At 41.6% G+C, this 23911-nt stretch overlaps 3 protein-coding genes across 3 annotated transcripts; all 3 read right to left on the bottom strand.

Moving 5' to 3' along the window:
• Window positions 1-2928: 2928 nt before the first annotated feature.
• On the bottom strand, window positions 2929-3858 carry LOC122107125 (olfactory receptor 1L6-like). The gene has a single exon (XM_042678735.1). The coding sequence runs from the start codon at window positions 3856-3858 to the stop codon at window positions 2929-2931; it is 930 nt and encodes a 309-aa protein (XP_042534669.1).
• Window positions 3859-8130: 4272 nt separating this feature from the next.
• On the bottom strand, window positions 8131-9075 carry LOC122107129 (olfactory receptor 1L4-like). The gene has a single exon (XM_042678740.1). The coding sequence runs from the start codon at window positions 9073-9075 to the stop codon at window positions 8131-8133; it is 945 nt and encodes a 314-aa protein (XP_042534674.1).
• An 8221-nt stretch (window positions 9076-17296) lies between these two features.
• On the bottom strand, window positions 17297-18232 carry LOC122107123 (olfactory receptor 1L4). The gene has a single exon (XM_042678733.1). The coding sequence runs from the start codon at window positions 18230-18232 to the stop codon at window positions 17297-17299; it is 936 nt and encodes a 311-aa protein (XP_042534667.1).
• Between the last annotated feature and the right edge of the window lie 5679 nt (window positions 18233-23911).

Here is a 23911-nt window from a genome sequence, read left to right as displayed (position 1 = left end):
TTCTACATGCAGTTAACCAGTTTTGCCAGCACCATTTACTAAAGAGGCTGAGAGACAGCATTTATAATTACTAATATATGTACAAAAATAGCAGAAATGCTATGGAAATTTCTTACAGAAATTGAAAAGGATATGATGAGAGAGAAACAATTTCAAATGGATGATTTCAAAGTAATATTTAGTTGTATTAAAATAATATATTTCATGAATGAAAACTATGTTGCCTAGTTGCATGACTTTCATGTAGAGGAAGATTTTGTAGTTGTAACTGCAGATAAAGGAGTTAGAAAGAAGAAGACATATTGATTTGATAATATACAAAATAATAATACAAAATACTATCCATACAGATTAATAGGGACATCAAGACAAAGGCAAAGGTATAATGATATCTTTAATATAAAATGCCTATATAATTAAATAAAAAAATCCAAATTTGATAATGGACTAATGACAGGAACACATTGTAAAAGAATGCACACACGAGTGAACAGACATAGAAAAATGTTCCTCTTGCTAATCAAAGAAGAGCAAAATATGACATTTTGACTGTCCTGTTATTATGACTAAGGAGAAAATGTGAGCATCAAAACCTTAGAGGATGTTGACCAAAGGCACCCTCATATGTGAATTTTGGCAAAATGAATAAAAGCCCACCCTGTAATGTTTTACTTGAGATCAAGCTTTTCTGCTCAAGTCGAGTGCTCTACCACTTGACCCATAACTTAATTCTTTTTTTTTTTTTATGCTTAACTAGAGATAAGAGTCTTACAGACTTTCCTGACTGGGCTAACTTCAAACTGCAATCCTCAGATCTTAGCCACCTGAGTAGCTAGTATTACAGGTGTGAGCTACCAGTGCCTTCTTGAACAACATTTTTGTATGTGAAAAGGGTGTTCCAGTAGTCAGAAGTAATAGGGCCAAGTCATGGCTTATTCACTAACTTATCTAGGTGATCTTAGGCAAATCCCTTAATTTCTGTAGGTTTTTTTCTTTTCTAAAATATAAAAGAGTATGTTGGAATAACAAACACATTATAGTTGTGTAACCAAGGCTCACCCTGTACCCATTATCAGTACTGTCAACCAAATCATTTCCTCTCCAAACCTAAAGCTTCAGAATTTTTTTAGGTTCATAACTCTAGGTGCTCCTATCAATTGTTTAAAGTTAGCCTCCTTGGAGTAAACCAGTAAGGTTCCTACTGAATATTAAAGACTTTAGAGCAAAAAATAAAAATGAAGTGAATCTCTTAAAAAAATAAAGGGTTGGAATATGGCAGTTGGAGAAACATTTTGAGACATTGTCTTTTTAGTAAAGAATAAATTATTATTCCTTTGTTCTATTATTGATATTTTAGTGAGTCTAAGATTTATTATTTCAGCAGAAATGGACAGGAAACTAGACTTTTGTTGGCATTACTTTTTTTTTTGTTGTTGGTTGTGGGGCTTGAACTCTGGGCCTGGGCGCTGTCCCTGTGCTCTTCAGCTCAAGGCGAGCACTACCACTTGAGCCACAGCACTATTTCTGATTTTTTAGTGTTTCATTGGAGATAAGAGTCTCATAGACTTTTCTGCCCAGGCTGGCTTTGAACCATGATCCTCAGATCTCAGCCTCTTGAATAGCTAGGATTACAGGTGTGAGCTACCGGTGCCCGGCTTGTTGGCATTACTTTTATATCAAGTTAAGTTAGATTGTTTTTATAGGTGAGAGAACAATTCCATTATACATGAAGTCAGACATTTTTTTTCTCTTTGGAGCATATGCCGTAAATACCTTTCATAGTCTTTTTTTTTTTTTTTTTTTTTTGTCGGTCGTGGGGCTTGAACTCTGGGCCTGGGCGCTGTCCCTCAGCTCTTCAGCTCAAGGTGAGTGCTCTACCACTTGAGCTACAGTGCCACTTCCGGTTTTCTGGTGGTTTATTGGAGATAGGAGTCTCACGGTCTCTCCTGCCCGGGCTGGGTTTGAACCGTGATCCTCAGATCTCAGCCTCCTGAGTAGCTAGGATTACAGGCGTGAGCCACCAGCGCCCGGCTCCTTTCATAGTCTTTTTGTGCACATGTTCAAGTTTCCCTAGAGTGTGTACCAAGGAGTAGAAATTTTCACTGGATCATTGATCAGTGCATTGGTTCAGATCTTTCTAGAAGAAAGTGCCAGGATATAATTAGCTGTGTTAGTTTGGGTTCACCAGAGAAAAACAGCAGCTAGGATACATGCAGACATGCAGAAAGCTTCATTATGGGGGATTGCTCACAGGATTATGGAGGATGAGAAGTCTGTCAATCTGCTGTCTGCAAATTGGAGGCCTAAAGAGCCAGTGGTGTAGTTCAGGCCTAAAGGCTGGAGAACACAGAGAACCAGATGTTTTAAGTCTCAGAGATTGAAAGGCTAAGAACCAGGAGTACAAATGTCTAAGGCACAAGAAAATGCTTGTTTTAGCTTAAAAGGAGAGAGTGAATTCACTCTTTGTTTGCCTCTTTGTTCTATGTGGGCCCTCATTGGATTACATGATATCCATCCATGTTAGGATAATCTTCATTCTGTCTTAAGATTCAAATGATAATCTCTTTTGAAACACCTTTAGAGGCACATCTAAAAATCATGTTTTATAGCTATCTGGGCATCAGTCAAATTGATGCATAAAAATTAACCCCTACAAACTGTAGAAGAAAATAGGGAAGGAAGAAAAATTGAGGGAAAGCATATATTCATGTCTGCAACATAGTACTAAGAGCGATTTGACCAACAAGGAAGTTTTAGAATTAAAGTTGTCTATCAGAAGAGTCCCACATTTCCCTGAAATGACCTGTCTTGGTAGCTCTGTAATGCTCAGTCATTGTCCAGGACCAGGCTGTAGAAATAAGGCATAGATATGGCAGTTCCTAGTCACGTAGGCAATTAAACTCTTGAGGTAGCAAAACTATCCATAGTCTACTGTGTTCTTCTTACCAGCTTTCTCAAGGCCTGTTTCATGTCCTTGTTTCTGAGGCTGTAGATGAAAGGATTCAACATGGGGGTAACCACTGTATAGATGACAGTGACCACCCGGTCCTTTGTCACCGAATAGGTGGATGAGGGGCGAATATACACGGATATTATGGTTCCATAGAACAGAGCTACAACTGTGAGATGAGACCCACAGGTGGAGAAGACCTTGTACCTGCCTCCCCCCGAAGGAACCCTCAGAACAGCACGGGCGATATAGACATAGGAGACAATAATGAAGATCAAGGGGCTCATGATCACAAAGGAGCCCTCTGTGAAGGCCACAAGTTCATTGACAGAAGTGTCAGAACAGGAGAGCGTCAGCAGTGGCTGGACATCACAGAAGAAGTGGTGGATGCTGTTGGGTCCACAGAAGGAGAGTCGGCTCATAAGGATGGTGTGGGTGAGCGAATGGAGGTGGGACACCACCCAGGATGCAGTCACCAGCAGGAGACAGTGCCTGGGGCTCATGGTTGTGGTGTAATGCAGCGGGTTGCAGATGGCCATGTAGCGGTCAATGGCCATGGCAGCCAGGAGGAAACTGTCAGTGATACCAAAGGCCACAAAGAAATACATCTGTGTGAGGCACTGGGCAAAGAGGATGGCCTTGTTCTGTGTGAGCAAGTTCACTAACATCTGGGGCACAATGACCGTGGTGAAGCAGATATCCACCAGGGACAAGCTGGAAAGGAAGAAGTACATAGGGGTGTGCAGGTGAACCTCCCTCCGGATGGCTGCAATGATGACCGAGTTGCCAACCACGTTGACCAGGTACATGGCAAGAAAGCTGGCAAAAAGCCATACCTGCTGTTTGGGGTCTGTGGTCAACCCTAGAAGGAGAAATTCAGTCACATGGCTCTGGTTTTCCCTCAGCATTATTGTCCTACAAGTAAAAAATATGCGGTAATGTTAGGTGTGTGTTTGTATGTGCCCTAGCTTGGGTTATTCAGTTTGATGGCTAACATACCTCATATGGTATTTCAGGTTGTATATGTGTGCACATACATGCATGTGCCGGTCCTGGGGCTTGAACTCAGGGGGACTGTCCCATAACATTTTGCTCAAGGCAGGCACTCTACCACTTCCACAGCTCCACATCCAGCTTTTTGGTGGTTAATTGGAGAGAAGAGTCATCTACAATCACCCTACAATCACCTACAATCATAGCTGCTACCTAGTACAGCTGTGCTGACTCTGTATTTCCTTTTATAAGGTGAAGTCATGGGAAATGACATTTGTGAATCCTATGTTGTTGTGGCAGAAGTGATCTTAGGTCTCCAAAAATTATCCCATGAGAATCTTGGGATCTATTCAGGAAGGGTCAAGGGTCAAGGGACTGAGGAGAATGTTAAATGGCGGGGCTCTAGGTATTTTCTTTAATTGGGGGAAATTCTGTTGAGGTATTTTACACATTGGATAACTGCCTAAGAAGTAGTATGAACAATGTGGTTGAAAAGGTTGAAAACAGAAGTACAGATAGGCATAACCCTAACTGAAAGAGCATTTGGAAGGTAGGGGATCATTAAAGAGAGAGAGAGAAAGAGGGAGAGAGAGAGAGACAGAGACAGAGACAGAGAGACAGAGAGAGACAGAGACAGAGACAGAGAGACAGAAACAGAGAGAGACAGAGACAGAGACAGAGACAGAGAGACAGAGAGACAGAGAGAGACAGTCTGAGAGAGAGACAGAAAGACAGAGAGAGAGAGACTGGGTAATGGGTATAAATAGGTCAAAGTACATACTACACATGTTTAGAAATGCTGTAATGGAATTTATAATTTTGTACAAGAAGAAGTAAGAAACTGGATAAAAGAAGACCCTACAAAGATTGGTGGCAATAAGGTTCAAATTAGTCTGCAATTTGATCTCTTAAGATTCAAGGTCTCAAGCTGGGTGCTGGTGGCTCACGCCTATACTCCTAGCTACTCAGGAGGGTAAGATCTAAAGATTGAGGTTTGAAGTCAACTTGGGTAGGAAAGACTATTGAGATTCATATCTCCAGTTAATCACCAAAAGTCAGAAGTAGAGCTGTGGCTTGAGTAGCAGAGTGTTGGCCTTGGGTACAATGAACTCAGGGACAGCATCTAGACCTTGGGTTCAAGCCCCAGGACTCATGTGCGCACTTGCGTGAGCACACACACACACACACACACACACACACACTCACACACACACACACACACATTCACACACACACACACAAAGATTCAAGGACCTAATTTCCACCAGATGGGTCATCTTATCGTTGGGATTCTTAGGGGATTAGGAAAACAATTTCATTATATGAAATATAATATGTTAACAATTAAAAATAATGTACTTAATAGAGAACAATTGGATCTCAAAAGGTGTGATTTAGCCAATGCTATGAACTAGGTTATCAGTGGTAAAGGTATGATGGCCTGCCCAGTCTTCCCAGGATGTCCCTCCCCTTGCCACGATCATGTGTGGGCTAATGGTCTGCGCTGCTCTGAAGATGTGTGGAGGTTGGGAAGATGCCACACAGTCTGGAGTTGGGGACAGTAGAAGCTGGGCTTTACCTGTCAGCATCAGGGTAGCTGCAATTTTTCCTCTCAAAGTACAGAACCCCTTTTCTTGGGCAGGGGTCTTACTCACCAGCAACAAATCCTTCCTGTGTCAGAGAAAGGAAAGAAGAAACCAGGGAATGTAGAGATTCACCTAGCTTGACCCAAGTTTTGGAAGCAGTCAGATGATCTAGTTTATATTCTCAGCTAAACTGAGCCTCAGATGCTATACTTGGATAAAGAGAATGTCACACAAAATAAAAACTTTCTGTTTGTGACATGCCAGGATTTGAGGACTTGGGAATACTGATGGGACCGAAGACAGCAGCTACTTACTCAGAAAAGGGTTGATGACCTCCGAGGGACCCAGCTGAGGGTGCACTCACCTCCTCAGCATCACTGGCCTTGTTGCTTAGCAGAGGAAGGGGATAGCTGGCACCGACAGAGGTCTCATAGCAGTCAAGGGAGAAAGGGGCCCAGGCTCAGTGTGGGAAGTGGAGGCATTCACTACACTTGGGAGTTGTGTGACCTTAGGATAGTAATCTTTCCATTGTGGCCCCAGGCATGAAGACCATGGGGTTTCCCCCATCTCCAGCTGTCATCACTGGCCTCTTCAGCTTTTACCAGTGGTAATGGAGTGGGGATCTAGAAGATGATTGCCTTTCACACGACCTTACCCCAAGGAGAGTCTTTCTATCCACCTCCCTCCCCCAGGGAGCTCATTAAGAAGGGAGGCCTGGGAGAAGAAGAGAGACTGTGGAACACCAGGATTCATAAGTTCCATCAACTCTCCGAGGGATTGAGGTATGTAAGCTGAGGAAGCTCCGGCATGGGGCTGTCTGTGGGATGTTGGGAGAGGATGTGTGGTGTGGTAGAAAGGTTCTGGGGAATGAAGATCCCTGAGGTCTAGTTGGACAATGAGCAGCTCTCATTTGGGGCAAATTCAGTGCCTTTCTAAATTTCAGGTGTCTCATCTGTAGCATGGATTTCATAGATGGTATGTTCTTTTACTGCTGTAGTAAAATACTTGAGATCAACAACTTCAGGGAAGAGAGATTCATTTGTTCACTGTTTCTGAAATTTCAGTCATAGTCCTTGACTGTTGGTTCTAGACTCAAGATGAAGCAGAACATCATGGTGGCAGGATCAGGTAGACAGAGGCTGCTCAGCTCATGACAGACAGGAGCAGAGAGTGAGAAAGGGACAAGGGACCAGGTATAACCTTCATAAGTGTGCCCCAAGAGACCTATTTTCTTCCAGATAGGCTCCACCTCCTATATTTCCACCTCCCCACCTAAAAAATCAGAGGATTAAACATTTAATACATGGGCAATTCTTATTCAAACCATGAGTGAGGAGATGACCAAAGTACACTACATGATGTATGGAGATGTCACAATGTCACCTAGTATGTTCAAAAAAATTTAACAAGTTAAACTTGTTAGGCATCTTTGGTTTGATTTCCTGTTCTTCTATTTATTACCTTAGGAAAGGACACTCAGTTTCTGCAACTGGAAAATGATATAATAACAAACTCACAGTATGCCCACAGCATGTGGACATTTAATTTGATATCTTAAGAATGTCTTAGTGAAACATAATCATCATCAATATCAATAACAACAAAGCAATGCAGAAAAGAATTGTGAAAAATAGCATTCATCTCTGTGTATCAGTATAAATATCTTTTTTTTTTTTTTTTTTCCGTACTGGAGCTTCACCTCAGGGCCTTGTACTTCTAGGCTGGCAGTCAACCACGTGAACCATGCCTCCAGATTTACTTTGTGCTGGTTATTTTGGACATGAAGTCTGGTGGACTGTTCTGCTCTGGCTAGCCTTGAATTCCTATCTTTCAGATCTCAACCTCCTGAGTGGCTAGGATTATGGATGTGTCAACAGTATCTGCTTAAAAATAGTAAGGTAAATTGTAGTGAGTAGAATTTTACAAAAATATTCTGATAGGCTTTTTTTTTTTTGCTCACATCCATCATTCCACTACTTGAGCCACATTTCCATATCTGGATTTTTGCTAGTTAATTGGAGATAAAATCTCTCAGATTTTTGTCCGCTCAGGCTGGCTTAAAATAGTTCTCAGATCTCAACCCTCTGAGTAGCTAGGATAATATATGTGAGCCATGGTGCCTGGTTGGGTACTGTGTTTAAGTTGCTTTTGCATATTCTTTCTTCATCAGACTCTTCAATGCCATAAATCTGAAATCTTTCCCTAGCCCTCCTCAGCTGCCACGCTATCAGTTACTATGGGCAGATCCATATAAAATCCTCCTCTGAAAACTAATAGAAATGTGTGACTCTTTGACAATGTCCATTGTCAAGATTATTAAAGTGTTATTTACATAAACCACGGATTCCACCATTGGGGAACCAAACCTTTGAGGGCGGTCAAAACCATTTTTTGAAATCTGGATTCATAGTAGTACCTAGGGTTTAAATATACACTTGCTCATGGTAGTCACTAGAAACCGTGTGATTTGCCCCAGGTTGATGTTCTTACTCATGTCCAGCAGAACCCTTCATGACCTCTTTGAGAGCTTTGTGAAAAATAGAAAGGAAAGATAATCTGATGAACACCAAGGTCACCTCCTAATTATGGTATCACACCATTTTATTCTTTCGATGAGTAAATCCTGTCCCTTAATTTCCTCAGACCTTTCTTCATGTCATTGTTCCTCAGGCTGTAAACAAAGGGGTTCAGCATAGGAGTCACTACTGTGTACATGACGGTGGCAATGCGGTCCTTCACCACCGAGTACATGGACAGAGGCCGGAAATACACATAGATGACACTGCCATAGAACAGAGTCACCACAGTGAGGTGGGAGCCGCAGGTGGAGAAGGCTTTCCACTTCCCAGCGGCGGAGGGGATTCTCAGCACCGTGATGATGATCCTCAAGTAGGAGAAGAGGATGCACAGGAAGGGGGTCACAATGACCGCCAGGGTCTCAGTCATGACGACAATCTGGCTGGAGGAGGTGTCAGAGCAGGACAGCTTTAGCACGGGCTGGGTGTCACAGAAGAAATGCTTAATGACATGGGAGGCACAGAAAGAGAGGCGAGACATGAGGAGCACCCGGAACAGGGCGTGCAAGTGGGAGATGGCGCAAGAACCCAGCAGCATGAGGAGGCAGCGCCGTGGGCTCATAGCCACATCGTAGTGGAGGGGGTTGCAGATGGCCACCAGGCGGTCAATGGCCATGGAGGCCAGCAGGTAGCTGTCAGTGTTCCCAAAGGCCATGAAGAAGTACATCTGCACTAGGCATCCCACATAGGAGATAGCCTTGGTCTCTGAGAGCAGATTCACCAGCATCTTGGGCACAATGACCGTTGTGAAGCAGATGTCCATGAAGGACAGATTGCTCAGGAAGAAGTACATGGGGGTGTGGAGTCTGGAGTCGGAATGTATGGCCAGGATGATGAGCGCATTCCCCAGCACGGTGACGAGGTACATGATGAGGAAGATGGCAAAGAGGGGTTTCTGCAAGTGTGGGTTGGAAGAGAGGCCCAGGAGGATGAAGCCCGCGGTGCTGCTGCTGTGGTTCCTTGACTCCATGGCTGTGGGACAGGCTGTGGAGTTTTGAAGGACAGTTTGATCAGTGCAGTTTCTTCATTCACCTCAATCCTGTTAAGATGAAACACAATTTTTAGGGTTTTGAGGAATATGTAATTTAAGCAAGTATGGACAAACACATGAAGCAAAATATTCAACAGTGGACACTGAAAAAAGATTCCAAGTGACCTCCTAAATTAAAAATGGAAACTACTTGTGTGAGAGGCCATTTCTATTTTGTAAAATTCTCCTGAGTTCTTTTTATTCTAAACACTTTCTATGTGGTTTCTTGGCCAGCTGCTTAGTCTATTTGTCTGCCTGTTTGTATCTCTTTATTTTTAGTGGAAGAGGTTTCTGAGTATCACCTTGAATAGGATATTTTTATACAAGGCATCCTCATATAAATGAGGGCCTCTCATTCAGTAACTTCTTCCTGTAGTTCTGGAAGTATGATTTTGCAGTGATAATATATTAGTGAACATCAGAATTAACCAGAATTCCTTGCTTTCCATCAAAGTAGGATGAGTTGTATAAAACCCCACTAGTGTTTATTTGGACATACTTGTTTGGATCCTATAATATGGATGCTTTCATGATAAGCTTTGGGTCAGGAATGCTATCAAAAAGGAATACTACAAGTAGCCTATGTTATTGAGATTAGTCCTTTTATTATAGTATTCTTCCTGACTACAAACTTTTCTAGAAGGTTATTATTTTAAATATTCAAACATTTTAAGAATTTAAAATTGTAATGCATAGGAGTCCAATTTCCACCAATATGTTGGAAAGAACAGAGGGATAGATCTGTGACCTTTCTTAAGCTATACTCAGATGTGGACTAAATCAATAAAAAAGAAACCAAGGAAATGAGATTACATATTAGAAAAGATAATATTGTCAATACTTTCAAGTGACACAGTCATCTACTGGAAAGTTCAAGATAAGCATCTGAAAATCTTTTGAAACCTGTAAAAAGTTCATCAAAGTGTCCAGATACCAGCTAGATACAAAAAACAAGGCCATCACCTTTAAAATAAAATAAAATTGGGCTGGGAAGGTGGCTTAGTGGTAGAGCGCTTGCCTTGCATGCATGAGGCCCTGGGGTCGATTCCCCAGCACCACATAAGCAAAAAGAAAAAAGCCGGAAGTGGCGCTGTGGCTCAAGTGGTAGAGTGCTAGCCTTGGCTGAAGAGCTGAGGGACAGCTCCCAGGCCCAGAGTTCAGGCCCCATGACCGGACCCCCCCAAAAAAAACAAAAACACACATTAAGGCTCTTACCCTAATCTTACAGAGATTTGAAAAATAATTCAGTTAACAATAGCCAGAAAGTATGACATATTTATAAATGAATATGAGGGAAAAGAAGGAAGTAAATGCTATACAAGGAAAGTATAGTGGAATGGAAGTGAGATCTATCTGAAGAAAGTGTAATGGAACAGAAAATGAAGTAGAAATTCTATACTTCTAAAAAGAGGGCTTACTATTTAAGAATGTCAGCTTCTTTCAAATTAATAACATTTAATGCAGTTTAATAAGACTCAGGAATTTTAATGGAGTTTGAGACTGTGCTAAGATTAATCTAATATGGCAAAACAAAAATGACTAAAACAATATAATTTTTAAAGACTTAGAATGATGATACTCCAAGGAGTGTCAAAATTAGGGTTCTTAACTACAAGCCAAAGCATAGAGAAAAAGAAGTCAATGTGGTTCATAGATTTCTACATATCTTTATTAATATAGAGACATTCTAACTTTAGAGATCTTATTATACCATAACGATTCATATAGAAAAAAATTAAAATGTAACAGTCGAATATTTGGGAATGCTGGGTTAGATTCTAATCTAATGCATACATGGAAGTTAAAAAGTGAAAAATCCAAGACAGTAACAGAGCCTATTTTGGGGTTTCAGGATATGAATATTAATTTAGACAGGAAATGAAGTATAAAAGAGTAAAGGAACTGTGCTGTTAAAAATTATGTCAAAAGATTGTAAGCAAAGTTAAAATTCAAACCATTGTCTTCCAGAAAATATCTGCAGCATAATTACCAAAGAAAGTATATGACAATGGGCTGGGAAGGTGGCTCAGTGGTAGAGCGCTTGCCTTGCATGCCTGAATCCCTGAGTTCCATTCCTCAGCACCACATAAGCAAAAAGAAAAAAAGCCGGAAGTGGCTCTGTGGCTCAAGTGGTAGAGCGCTAGTCTTGAGCTGAAGAGCTGAGGGACAGCGCCCAGGCCCAGAGTTCAGGCCCCAAGACCGGGCCTCCCCCCCCCCCCCCCAAAAAAAAAAGTATATGACAAGGTGTTCAACCTCTTTGCTAATCAGAAAACACATATGTACTGAAATACATTTTTCACTAATCAAATTTGGCAATACTTTTGGAGGGACAATTTCTTAAGGAAAGTAGCTTCTTATAACATATACTGCTAGTGTCTGGGAAAAATCAGTACAAGTCTTTTGACCTATATCACCTTATACAACAATTCTCTTTGTCTTTTCTTCTTAAGGGATCATATTTGAGTAATATGAAAACACATACACACATTTTAATGGTAATATTGCCTGTAAATATCAAACAAAAACACAAACTATTTGCAGATGAAATGTCCAAAATGTTCACAAGGAGATTTATTAAACAATTTATAGTAAACTTTTATTGCTTAATACCATGTCATCTCTAAAGAAGTAAGTAGCTAATGCCAGCAAATATTTATTAGGCCTCAAAACATGCCACACGCTTTTAGGAGACAAACGGAGGGGATAACAATGCTCGACAAGAAATGTTCTCATTACCTTACTCATATAACTGTAACCTCTCTGTATAGCATCTTTACAGTAAAATTAAAAAAAACTGAGCCAGATGCTTTGCATGCCTTTCAAAATTCATTTTTACTATCTCCAAATCCTAAGTGGTAACACTACTATTAATGGAATAAAAATTAGGGGTTGGCAAAGTTAAATGACTTACCAGATCCTTGAGTTAGTAAGTGAAGTTAGGTTTTGAACTCAGGCAGTCTGATGGTGGAGCTGGAACTCTTCTAGATAGAGCTGGCCTATCATTATTAATGGTCTGTGTACGATATTTTCATAAGTGACAAAAGCAAGTTGTACAATGTACACAGAATAACTCGTCTATAAGAAAGAGATCTTTCATTTTGTTTTGTGTGGGTTTATGTTCACGTCGATGCTTTCTGAAATGAGATAGGGAGTTAACATTTTAAACCTGATATCACATTATTTAAAATTATGAATACACACATATTCATGTTCATTTTATAATTGAAAGGGTACAGGTTCCTTATAATTTTGTCAGAAAACTAGATTGTGTATGTAAAGACTTTTCTCCTTTGCCTAGACTTACATATAAGTAGATAAATAAATATAGATTTAGGGTTACATTGTCGATAGCATTCCACCATCCTGATTGTTAAAACAAATTGTTTTGTTTTGTTTTGTTTTTTTGGGTCCGGCCGTGGGGCCTGAACTCTGGGCCTGGGCGCTGTCCCTCAGCTCTTCAGCTCAAGGCTAGCGCTCTACCACTTGAGCCACAGCACCACTTCCGGCTTTTTTCTTTTTGCTTATGTGGTGCTGGGGAATCGAACCCAGGGCCTCAGGCATGCAAGGCAAGCACTCTACCACTGAACCACCTTCCCAGTCCTTGTTAAAACAAATTGTATATGTGCATCTCCTTTTTGTGTGAATGTTTGTTTTTGTACTTGAAAAAATTTTTATGATGTAGAATTAATTTGAAGATTGTGAAATGCTTAGTTTAGGAATATTGAAAAATTTAAGGTATTTTCTACTGGAGTCAACAGCTCTTCATGCAACTCCTGGCCAAGGTGTTCATTTCACTCTTTGGACTCTCATTTCCTGTTCACTGTTGTTTTCAGATTCACTTCTGTGACATTGTTTTCCTGCGTGATGATAGGCTGTCTAAATACTTTTGTGCTTGACCCTGGAATTCCCCAATCTATGTGGCATTTCTCAAGGCCAGTAGCTGAGCCTCCTTTCTCTTTAGATGGATCCAGTAACGGTGCATATTTTTTTTCATGGCTTGGAAAACTAATTTCACTTCCATACAGATGATGGTCTGTTCAGATGTGCAAGGATTTGTGTGTCTTTATGTGTGTGCACACGTGTTGTTTTCTGCCATTTGGAGACTCAAGGAAAGTAGAGTGCCATACCTCTCTCTAAGTCATCAACATTATTGTTCACACAATAGAAACAGGAAATGAAATTTTAATGATGTTGCTTCTCATCACTTACTAACTTAGAAGGTCTAGGAATGACTGAGAACATTTCTTTTTTAACTAATTGTATTTGTATAGTTGATATGCAGAGAGGTTACAGTTTCATGAATCAGGTACAATCAGTATAATTCTTTTTGAACCATGTCTCTATCTTTCTCTCCAGTCCCGATCCATAGGAGATCCAGTTTGTTTTTCACACAGGGTCTAGTGAGTATCATTGTTGCATTTGTTCATCATTGTCCCATCTTTTATGTGTCTTCCCTTACCCTCCTAAAGAAATAAAAACTAACAAACAAGATAAAAGGAAAAGAAAACAGAAACAACAACAATGGCAACTAAAGAATGTCTCTTCTTTCCTTTTCTTGGAGTGACTGTGAACATTTCTAAGCTTTAAAATGTATTTATTCCTTCTCCTCTCCCCATCTTTAAAAAATAGGAACATTTTTGCATGGCTAAACTTTTTCAGTGGACCTTTCTAGTTTGTGGACATTTATAACGTTAGATTGGGTTTCCTTTTCTTATTCAGGGTCTCTTTCTTAGCTATTGGTCCAAATGAAGCCAGGGAGGGTAAATTGGCAGTCAGTAAGTACCTAAATTGGAATAAATTTCGTCTACACTGAACCAGTTCTGCATGTAGCCCTTGTCTTATTAATCCACATATTAACACTATGGTGTAAGTGCCACTGTTTCTCTTTTATAAGGACATGGGGAAAGGGAAAGCATGTATTGAAGTGTCAAGCCCAGGTAACTTGATTCAAAATTTCATGTTTGTAGCTCTTCTGCCCTAGTCTTCTTCATACCATATGCATTTGTAGAGAACTATGCCAGGGTCCCTCAGCAGGCAGATATCCACTTACTGCTATGTGTCTTGAGCCCCCTTACTGAGCTATCCCTTCTATGTCGTTGTTTCCCCTGGGTCCATCCTGGGCTCAAGTAGATAGCCCTTACTCTGAGCCCTCACTGCCAGCTTCCATCTGCTAACATCAGCAGTGGTGGCTGCAGGGTCCCGGAATTCTTTTGTGGCTGGGTTCTTCTCTTTTCAGCCCATAGATCTCTTCTTTCTGGCTAGCTTTAAATTTTTATCAGATTAAAGCTTTATATCTCTTGGTTCCAGAGAAGAGGATATGCTAGAGTAACTTTTTTTTTTTGTCAGTTGTGGGGCCTGAACTCTGGGCCTGGGCGCTGTCCTTCAGCTCTTCAGCTCAAGGCTAGCACACTACCACTTGAGCCACAGCACCACTTCTGGCCTTGTCTGCTTATGTGGTGCTAAGGAATCGAACCCAGGGCCTCAGGCATGCAAGGCAAGCACTCTACCACTGAGCCACCTTCCCAGCCCCTAGAGTAACTTCTTGTATTTAATTTATTTTAGACTAAGACGTTTATGGGCAGTGTTAGACCCATAGATTCTTCATTAAGTCCAATCCATCTACTTCCAGGCTGTTCTCAGCCTCCCTCTGACTCACTTTTTGTTAGAAATCACTACTTCCCCAAATGTCTGGTCCTGCCTCTTTCTCAATAGTTTAAAGTATTAAACTTCTAAGTGTTTAGTTCTTCCTGATGCATTGCTTAGCTGTGACTAGATAGTATTCTTAAGAACCTCTGTTAACCAAGGAGGAGCAGTGTCTTCTGAATCATAGGAGGGAACTACGGAGTCCCACAGAGCATCTCTTGACCTGAAACCATAGGTTTTTAGGTCTCTTCACCAATCTCCTTTGTTGTTTTAGCATTCCAGGAGTGTGATTGTAAAATTTCCACAATCCCACAGTTAGGGAGCCGAGAATACCTATAGGATGTCCAGTCCCTTCTGGGAAAACTCTGACTTAGAACATGCTCTTATCTTTATTATTGTTGGACCCTGCTCACAGATAGACTGGGCAAAGAGACTTTACTAGAAGAATAAACCAAAGAAAAAAGGTTATAGGTCATTTAGTCCTCATAACGCTCCATGTTATGGGTAACAGAAGTGAGGTACCAAGAAGTGAAGTGACACCGCCAGCTGGTGTCCCCACCCCAGTGGGGTCCAGCTCCTGAGCATGTGTGCTAAACCCCGGCATTATCCCTGCTCTCCTGCTTACTTGCTCCTCTTCTCACCACCCAATTTCCTGGAGGAGAATCCTCTGTGGCCATTAGGTATGCCCTGCAAGGGTAGAGAGCATTGCGTAGAACCCTGTTTTGCCCAGAATAGTTGTTTCACATGTCATATCTGACCAAAGGAAAAAGAAGACTGGAAAGATGGTGTTGCCCAGCTTTGAGATGGAAGGGAGAAAGATAGGATCAGGAAAACGGAGGAGGAACACACGAAGATGCTTACCTGAGTCCCCATTGCCAAAGACCCCTCAACCTGCCTCCCCGTGTGAGAGGCACAGCACAGTCGGGGGCCTGCTAGGATGTGACAGAAAGCTCTGAATCTCTGAGGAAGGAGATTTCTTGAAGTGATGAACTAGTCTTAGAAATGTTCCGGTTATTTGCTACTACAGGGGAAATGGATGATACGAGAGGAGACCCAGGGGTCTGTCTGCATGCCAGAGCCCGGGGAGGATTGGTCCTGAGGTCTTCCCAGGAGGGCAGAGCATTGCCCATACCCTCGCTGTCCTCTGGGGAACCTGAGCTCAGGAGGGGCGGCCTCTTACATCTGGGGAGGGAATTAGAAGCATGCAACTACAGACATGGCATATGTTCATACATATGGATCTGCTCTGTGTGCAGGCAACTTTCTGCCATTCATTTCTGGAAAGTTCAATCTCCAATGAACCACCAAAAATTTAGAAGTAGAGCTGGGACATAACTGGTAGAGTACTAGCCTTGGCACAAAAGCTCAGGGACAATGCCCAGGCCCTGAGTTCAAGTCCCAAGACTGGCACATACACATACTTTACTAGATAATTATGATGTTACAAAGACTGTGGTAGTTTTCACCAAGCAAAATTAATTATATCCCAGAAAATGGATGGAGTTTTTCTGGTGTCTGAAGAGAATCTTAGTGAGGAAGCTATTGTACTGTAACCTTCTTCTGTGAGGAAACAGAATTAAGAAAGACGATTAGATGTGTTGGGTACTGAAAATTTATGTTGTCATGAAAGGTGTTGGTGAGAAGAGTAAATTATTTTGTAGCTTCTTTCACTTCACTTTCTTCTTCATATTGTCAAGCCCTTCTTCCAGATCTTTTCATGTTGTCCGATGCATTGACACATAGATTACCTGTGGTACCTGGGTCATTCCCACCATTTGAAATGTTCTGCTCATTTACTTACCTTTTGAATTATACTATACCAATGTCCACTCCATCCTTCAAATGACTGTATCTGAGTCTTCCAAAATTTTCTTTTTAAAAACTTCTATACCAAGATTATCTAGTTTCTTCTTTTGAAAACTAATAGGACTTATAACTCCATTAGTATTGTCCATGGCTAGGCTTATAAAATGTTTATTTGGAAGCAGATTTAACCCAGACATAATATCCAAATCAGAATGACCAAAAAAAACCCTATTTTCCTGAAGTCAGGATTCCTACCAATACATAGCTTGGTATGGACCATGCTCAAGATCATTAGAAATCAAGTTATTTTCTCCTGTGTCCATGATCTCATTAGTACCTACCAATACTTCCCATGACCTGTGTGTGTGCTCTGTGGGAAATAAGGAAGGAAGGATAGCCTGGTGAGTATCTTACATCTTCTCTCATCTATGATATTCCATAATTTTGTTCTTTCTTTCTTTTTTCTTTTTTGTTAGTCGTGGGGCTTGAATTCTGGGCCTGGACGCTGTCCCTGTGCTCTTCAGCTCAAGGCAAGCACTCTACCACTTGAGCCACAGCATTATTTCCGATTTTCTAGTGGTTTATTGGAGATAAGAGTCTCATGGACTTTTCTGCCCGGGCTGGCTTTGAACCATGATCCTCAGATCTCAGACTCATGAGTAGCTAAGATTACAGGTGTGAGCCACCAGTACTTGGCTTAACTTTGTTCTTTCTATGAGTGAAATTTGTCCCTTAGCTTTTTCAAACCTGTCTTCATATCTTTGTTCCTCAGGCTGTATATGAAGGGGTTCAGCATAGGAGTCACTACTGTGTACATGACGGTGGCAACGCGGTCCTTCACCACCGAGTACATGGACAGAGGCCGGAAATACACATAGATGACACTGCCATAGAACAGAGTCACCACAGTGAGGTGGGAGCCGCAGGTGGAGAAGGCTTTCCACTTCCCAGCGGCGGAGGGGATTCTCAGCACCGTGATGATGATCCTCAAGTAGGAGAAGAGGATGCACAGGAAGGGGGTCACAATGACCGCCAGGGTCTCAGTCATGACGACAATCTGGCTGGAGGAGGTGTCAGAGCAGGACAGCTTTAGCACGGGCTGGGTGTCACAGAAGAAATGCTTAATGACATGGGAGGCACAGAAAGAGAGGCGAGACATGAGGAGCACCCGGAACAGGGCGTGCAAGTGGGAGATGGCGCAAGAACCCAGCAGCATGAGGAGGCAGCGCCGTGGGCTCATAGCCACATCGTAGTGGAGGGGGTTGCAGATGGCCACCAGGCGGTCAATGGCCATGGAGGCCAGCAGGTAGCTGTCAGTGTTCGCTAAAGCCATGAAGAAGTACATCTGCACTAGGCATCCCACATAGGAGATAGCCTTGGTCTCTGAGAGCAGATTCACCAGCATCTTGGGCACAATGACCGTTGTGAAGCAGATGTCCATGAAGGACAGATTGCTCAGGAAGAAGTACATAGGGGTGTGGAGTCTGGAGTCGGAATGTATGGCCAGGATGATGAGCACATTCCCCAGCACGGTGACGAGGTACATGATGAGGAAGATGGCAAAGAGGGGTTTCTGCAAGTGTGGGTTGGAAGAGAGGCCCAGGAGGATGAAGCCCGCGGTGCTGCTGCTGTGGTTCCTTGACTCCATGGCTGTGGATAGGCTTTGTAATTGGAGATGTGAAGGAAACACCGATCACAGCGACCGCTTTCTATATTGCATGCCTATAAGAGAAGCCCATTGCTATGTGTTAGAACTCAGAAAAAATGTTCAGTTTAAGAAAGTATAAAACTGGGCTGGGAAGATGGCTCAGTGGTAGATGCTTGCCTTACATGCATGAGGCCCTGGGTTCAATTCCTCAGCACCACATAAACAAAAAGAAAAAAGCTGGAAGTGGCACTGTGGCTCAAGTGGTAGAGTGCTAGCCTTGAGCTGAAGAGCTGAGGGACTGTGCCCAGGCTCAGAGTTCAGGCCTCACGACTGGACCCCCGCTCCCCCCAAAAATACTGAGAAAGTATAAAACTGATCAAGCAACAACTTTCAAAACTAAAATTTCCTCTAAAGTAGAAAATAAAGGGTTTCTAGTTATCCATTGGAATTTATTTTCTATAGTTCTCAATTTATTTCTTGACCAATCCCTTAGTTTTCTTTAAAATTTTGTTCTGAAGAGATGCTAAGCTCTTCTTTGAGTCAAAAGTCTCATGCACGGAGTTCCATGAGCAATGTTTTATCACACAGCTTCTCCTCCTCCTCCTCCTCCTCCTCCTCCTCCTCCCCCTCCTCCTCCTCCTCCTCCTCCTCCTCCTCCTCTGCCTCCTCTTCTTCCTCCCTCTTTCTCCTTCTTCCCCTTCCTTTTTCCCCCTCCTTTTTCCTTCTTCCCCTTTCCCTTCTTCTATAGTGGGCATATTACAATAATGGACAATAGAAATAATTAGTGCTCCCAAATAGTCTCAGAATTCAGATGGGAACCCCCAAAGTCTTCAGAGCATAAATGAATTAATATCTATTTTGACATTTTGTTGGAATAATAATCTAGATACTTTTCAATTTTAATGTAGATATTTTATTCCAGGGCTTCCACTCAAAATAGGAGTATTACAAGGACTAACCTAGATTACCAAAATCAGGTCCTTCATATGTAATTGTTTTAATCACCAAACTCTGATATTCTCTGTCTAAGCTTTCAAATACTACAGGATTGTTCAAATTAAAATATAGAGCTCCACTGTTCTCAACATCATGGGATAGACAAGGCAAGGACATTCCCTTACCACTATTTACCTACATGGTTCAGGTCTTGGATTGTATCATTGAAAGAGAAAAACTGAAAACATAGGAGGCATCCTAGGAGCCAATCAACAGAAGAATGAATAAAGAAAATTAATCAGGATTAAGAGGAATGCAATCTTGTTGTTTGCAGGAAAATGAATGAAACTGGCAGTCATCATACTAAAATCAGCCAGGCTCAGAAAGACAAATGCCGCATGTTTTCTCTGACATGAGATAAAACAAAGTGACATTAAGGAGAAGGGACACAGTTAAAGAAGAGGCTGGGTAACTGGGTGGGAGGTGGATTAGATAGGGCAATAGGGCGTGATTATAATCAAAGTGCATTGTGTCCCTGCATGGAAATGTCACAATGAAATCCCCTGTGTTATATAATTAATCTATGCTAAAAATTAAGAACCTCAAAGAGCAGCAATAAAAGAAACAAGAGACATAAACTTTAGAAAAGGTGAAGTTGTTATTCTTTTCAGTTGATATGATTGTTTACAGTGGAAATCCAAGATAATCACCCCAAAAGGTTGAAAAAGAAACCCAATAAAGTGGCTAGACATAAGATAAATATGAAAATATTTCACTAGACAATATAAGACCAATAGGTTTCAAATAGAAATGGCAAGAAAGCCAAAAGTTGAGTAAGTACATGTGAGCGTCCACTACTTTTTTTTTTTACCTATTTTTTTTTTTTGTCAGTCATGGGGCTTGAACTCTGGGCCTGAGTGCTGTGCCTCAGCTCTTCAGCTCAAGGCTAGCACTCTACCACTTGAGCTACAGCACCACTTCCGGTTTTTGGTGGTTTATTGGAGATAAGACTTTCACGGACTTTCCTGCCCGGGCTGGCTTTGAACCGTGATCCTCCGATCTCAGCCTCCTGAGTAGCTAGGATTACAGGTGTGAGCCACCAGCGCCTGGCTACCTATTCTTTTTTAAAAAAAATTATTTATTGTTGTTATAAGAGTGATATGCAGAAGGGTTACATAAGTCAAGTAGAGTACATTTCTCTTTGAACAATGTCACCCCTTCCCTCGTTCTCCCCCAGGGTTTTCCCACCCACAAGTTGTATGGTTCATTTTCAACATAGTGTCTAGTGAATATTACTGCTGCATTTGTTCACTCACTGTCCCACCATATACCTGATCTTTAAAATCATAAAATTAAACTTTTATATGTATAAGCATATTTATGAAATGCTGATTATTTAAAAAATTATTAATCATTTAAATAGTTGTACAAAGGAGTTGTCATTTAGAAAAGAAGTTTATGGATATGATATATCTTGATCAATGTCACCCTTCACATATATGTGAAATATAAAATCTCTTATATATACACAATAGCTTTGTATCTGCTTATATTTTTCAATTGCACTTATTTGTGTACTCCTATTAAATGACTTTATACATTTGGGTGAGAAAGGTATGTACATGAAATACACCTTTTTCCTTGGGAAACATTGCACATTTCCCCCCCCCCCCCCCCACTGGGAGAACAAAGAACTTTTGAAATATTATGTAGCAAAGTAGATGGTTAGTAAAAATTCTTTAAACTACAAAGAAGAAGATAGTGTGAAAAGTGTATCTGAAATCAGGTACTGGAGGTAGATTACCTGAACCCCAGCTTTTTGTGTCCATGGAAGACATAGTGGACAGCTTATAACTGTCAGGGTCTTTTTTTTTTCTTTTCTTTTTTTTTTTTTTTGTCAGTCGTGGGGCTTGAACTCTGGGCCTGGCCTGGCCTGGCCTGGGTGCTGTCCCTCAGCTTTTCAGCTCAAGGATATAGCACTCTACCACTTGAGCCACAGCGCCACTTCTGGTTTTCTGAGTGGTTTATTGGAGATAAGAGTCTCATGGACTTTCCTGCCCGGCTGGCTTTGAATCATGATCCTCAGATCTCAGCCTCCTGAGTAGTTAGGATTACAGGCGTGAGCCACTAGTGCCCGGCTGCCAGGCTCTTTTGAGCTGTGTGGAATTTCTGATATTTTGTTTGTCTCTTTCCATATTTTGGAGAGGAAAGTTAGATCCATAGGAAGAGGTGCAGTCAGCTTGTTCACACCAACTTCAGAGTCACATGACAAGTGGAGAGAGCCCTATAGCTCACACCATAAGCTAAAGACATTAGAAAAATGACATTTGATTTACGCATCTATGATTTCATTGTTGGTAAGGACTAGGTACGGCATTAGTCCTTTCAAATCATATCACTTTATTGTAGGAGGTATTTATTTCTTTTTTTGGCAGCCTGGAAATAGACTACTATGTATATTTAAAAAAATCTTTTTCAACTTTTTCAATATTCTGGGCATTTTCATCTCAGACTGGTTTTCCTTTTCTTGCTCAATTATCAGAGGCCGTGTCCTTCCCTCAGTCACTGGCCTACATAAAACCAGGAAGTACAACTGGAAGTACAGAGTACACTTCCCAAATTGGATTAAAAAATGCTGGATAAGTAATTCCCCAGAGGATCCAGCCATTGTGCATACAGTGGCTCTTCTGAATGAGCAAGGATATGGGGGAAGAGGTCAAATTGGAAAAAAAAATACATCAGCTAACATTTATCGGACAGTTTCTGTGTTTATCACTTGCCTCGGGGAGTATCTTAGCCCACTGTTTTTTTTAAGTTCCTCTTATTTTAGATTGGAGATTTCTAGGCAGTACTGGATCATCAGATTCCTCATTGAACCTAATCTGTCCATCTCTAGGCTGTTCTCAGGAACATTTGCGTGGCTCTTTGTGTATTCATTTCTTCTGGGAATCAGTAGCTTCCAGGATGCTTGCTTGATCTTTCTCTCAAAACTTTTTAAGAAGTGGTAGGTTGAAGTTTTAATTTCTTCCTAGTTCTTACTTAGCTGTAGCCAGTCAATATTTGTTAGTGAATAATTTAAAACAGAGATTTCAGACTCTGCCTTCTGGATCTTAGGAGAGATGAAGATGCAGATTAGTAGAGATCTTCACTTGATTTGGAATCGTAGCGTGTTTGATCTGTGTAACTTTACCTTGGTCAATATTTATTTATTTATTTAGCATTTCTCAACTAGGAGCTCACCATTTCTGGATAGGGCCTGGTTCTTTATGACTTGGCTCTGACTTAGAACATGCTTCCCCAAGCTGAGCTAATGTTTGCCCCCTGATTTGCTTTTACTCTTTTATTGCTCCATCTCATCTCTTCAGACACGGCACAGCTGGGCATAATGGCACCCCATGTAATCCCAGTACTCAAAAAGGTTGGGTCAAGAGGACTGTGAGTTCAAGGCCAGACTGGTCTAGGCAGGAAGACTTTGTCTCAGAAAACAATAACATAGGCCAATATCTAACCTCATATTATTTATGAATATCAGCTCATGTATGTTTTCCCCAGTGGCACGCATTGCTGCTAGTCTAACCTTCCTCTCCAAAATATGGGAGTAAGGACACTGAACAAAATCTCAGAGATTCAGTGAATCTGAGAGAGCCCAGCAGCCACAGCCAAAGTGTCTTCCACCAGACACAGATAACAGGGGTTCAGGGAATTGGCCTCCAGAACCAGATTTTAGAAGCTGCCTAGCATTGGGAGAAGTTTTGCTCACTGCCAGTTTGAAATGAAATGGTGGTAGGCTAAACCCAATTCTGAATTTTGCCTTCTTTCTTCTGTTCCTACAACTTTGTTTGTCAGTGTTATTGTTTGTTAATGATGTCAGGCCCTCCATGCCTAGTGGCACCACTAAGCTTAAATCATCTGGCACATCACTTTACAGCCATGCCCGATTCTGATATGTTGATGACCTCATTTTTGGATTTCTCTTTGGCTATTATCATAAAGACAAGGCTAAAAACAGGAGCATTTCCCCCGATTTTTGTGGCGAGCTTGACTTCATTTCTTTACTAGCAATACCAGGAAGTTTCATATGTATTCCTTAAGCATTTCCAGCTGTAAAATTCTAGATTCCAGGATATGGACATCTAATCTTAACTCTCTTAACTTACCTTGGTCTCAGTGTGAATGGCCAGAGGGGCTCAAAGCAGGATTACTGAAGACCAGTCTTTTGCCTTCTCTGCTGGCCTAGAGATGCCCATTCCACTGCAGCCCCTTCCCCTAGTAGTCTGAACTCTGGTACTGCAATGGCTGGTGCCCACACTGCTCTGGAAACTTCACGGACATTAGATCATCGTGTCTCTACAGTACCCATGGTGTAGGCAACAAATAGGACATACAGAGAACTGAGGTGACTTTTGACTAAGGACACGGTCTGATGCTGGTGACGTCCGCCTCTGACATTGTACTCTTCTTACCTCTTGCATTGTCCTTGCTGTCCTGAAGAACCCTCCGGGCTGTTGGCTTCCAGGATGTGGACTGAGGCCTTTAAGAGCAGGGCAAGAAAATGGTCTCACCGGAGTAGGTGCTTCAAATATCATGTCTTATATTGTCTTATAGATGATCCAAGTGGGGGGGGGGGGAGAAAAAGAGAGAGTAAGGGGGAGAGGAAGAGAGAGACAGAATATGTTTTGGCTTTTCAGATGGAGGAGAAAGGACTGGAAGAGGAAAAGGGAGTAAGATTGTACAAAGATGTTA

The sequence above is a fragment of the Dipodomys spectabilis genome, unplaced genomic scaffold, assembly GCF_019054845.1.
Source record: "Dipodomys spectabilis isolate Male_0828 unplaced genomic scaffold, ASM1905484v1 ptg000046l, whole genome shotgun sequence".
Classification (NCBI taxonomy): Eukaryota; Metazoa; Chordata; class Mammalia; order Rodentia; family Heteromyidae; genus Dipodomys; species Dipodomys spectabilis.
The sequence above is the reverse complement of the archived record's forward strand: the minus strand, read 5'-3'. Positions and strand labels throughout refer to the sequence as shown.